Source organism: Bubalus kerabau, chromosome 3 (genome assembly GCF_029407905.1).
Source record: "Bubalus kerabau isolate K-KA32 ecotype Philippines breed swamp buffalo chromosome 3, PCC_UOA_SB_1v2, whole genome shotgun sequence".
Taxonomy (NCBI): Eukaryota; Metazoa; Chordata; class Mammalia; order Artiodactyla; family Bovidae; genus Bubalus; species Bubalus kerabau.
The window spans coordinates 158,965,705-158,967,039 of NC_073626.1; the positions used below are offsets into that span (position 1 = coordinate 158,965,705).

The following is a 1,335-nucleotide window of genomic DNA, read 5'->3' on the forward strand; positions in this document are numbered from 1 at the left end:
CCTCTTGACAAAACCAGCTTGCCAGCTTTGGCTCATAACTGGCACTCTGATGAGGAGGAAGACAGTTCATTGAGACCACTAATCACCTATATAGTGATGCTGCATGGTCAGAGTGCACACAGATGAGAGAGTTGTTAAATACAAATTACACTGCTATCATCCAAATCACATTTAATGGTTTATTTAATAGTTTCATAGGTTTCATACCTGCTAATTATTCCCCCTAAGCCTGCCCAGCTCAGGAACCCAGTTTCCAACCAAAAGATCAAACGACACTGAAATTCAGCTTTCAAAATTTTTATTGAGATGTTAGGGAGAAACAGCCAACATATACATGCCTCATTTCGTCATGATTGGCATTTTATGCACATGATAAGTTCTTCTCTGGCTTTGGTCTAACTTCAGGTCTCCTTGGCAGTCCCCCTTCTGTTCGGTTGCTGCCTGGTGTCGTTCAAAGTCCACCAGGGCAGAGCCCGCTGGTGGAGTCACAAGTGGGAGCGCAAATTGCGATTGGCTGTAGGGAAAGGACAAGCATGCAACAGGACACCAGTTAGAATAGTCACTGAAGATTCACGAACCCCATTCATCCTCTTCCTGCCCAGATGGGAACCTGGTTGAGAACGAAATTCTCAGGCTGAATTCAGGGTCCTATGAGAGCTAACTTCAAGAAGAAAGGCCCTCAGGACAACAAGGTCCCCCGTTTGACTCCTCTCCCACCCATCCCTCACTCACCATCGTCACAGCGTTTTCTACTCTTCAGGCTGCTCTTCCGATATTTTCTTTTGCTGCCACCTCTTTTGACTCCCTTGTGAGGAGTTCTGTTCTTGCCCCTCCTCATGCCCTGACTCTTTAATTTGCGGCTGGTCGACATTGTACTTTCTGCCAAGATGAGGGGCTTTGCAGGACCCAGGGGCCAGAGTCTGGCTATTTAAGGCCTTAGCCATTATGACTGTGAAGAGGGCGGGGCTTAGCAGATGGGCTGGGCTCCATTGTGATGTCACTAGGCTTTGTTACAGTTGGGTAATATATATGAAACTAGGTGATCCCTCCAATGCAGCTCAAGGCTACCCTCAATGTTGTAGTCTTTTTTTTTTTTTTTTTAATGATAAATGAGGTTTTCCAGATAGGTGTTACTGAGTACCTAAATTCCAATCCTATGTTGGGCACCTGGAGAGTACAAGAGGCATCAAAAGAGCTATCTCCTGCCTGTAGGGAATTTAATAGTTGGTGTGTATATGCATCATATTTAAGTCTCTCTTATGGCATTGGGAATTGACAATGTCTATAAGGACTTGACTCTAGCAAATCCAATTCAATATGACTAAAACATAAATA

General features: G+C 44.6%; 1 protein-coding gene across 1 annotated transcript; it reads right to left on the reverse strand.

The window, feature by feature from the left end:
• Positions 1–281: 281 nt before the first annotated feature.
• TNP1 (transition protein 1) lies at positions 282–944 on the reverse strand. The gene is made up of 2 exons (XM_055574793.1): positions 733–944; positions 282–514 (listed from the first exon to the last, which is right to left on the reverse strand). Exons 1-2 carry the CDS (start codon positions 869–871, stop codon positions 486–488), a joined length of 168 nt encoding a protein of 55 aa, XP_055430768.1. The 5' UTR covers positions 872–944; the 3' UTR covers positions 282–485.
• Between the last annotated feature and the right edge of the window lie 391 nt (positions 945–1,335).

Excerpts from the sequence above, each read along its gene's own strand:
- TNP1 (XM_055574793.1), bottom strand. The coding sequence starts at position 871 with ATGTCGACCAGCCGCAAATTAAAGAGTCAGGGCATGAGGAGGGGCAAG. Across the intron at positions 515-732 it reads TAGAAAACGCTGTGACGATG|CCAATCGCAATTTGCGCTCC; the intron begins GTGAGTGAGGGA and ends CTTTCCCTACAG.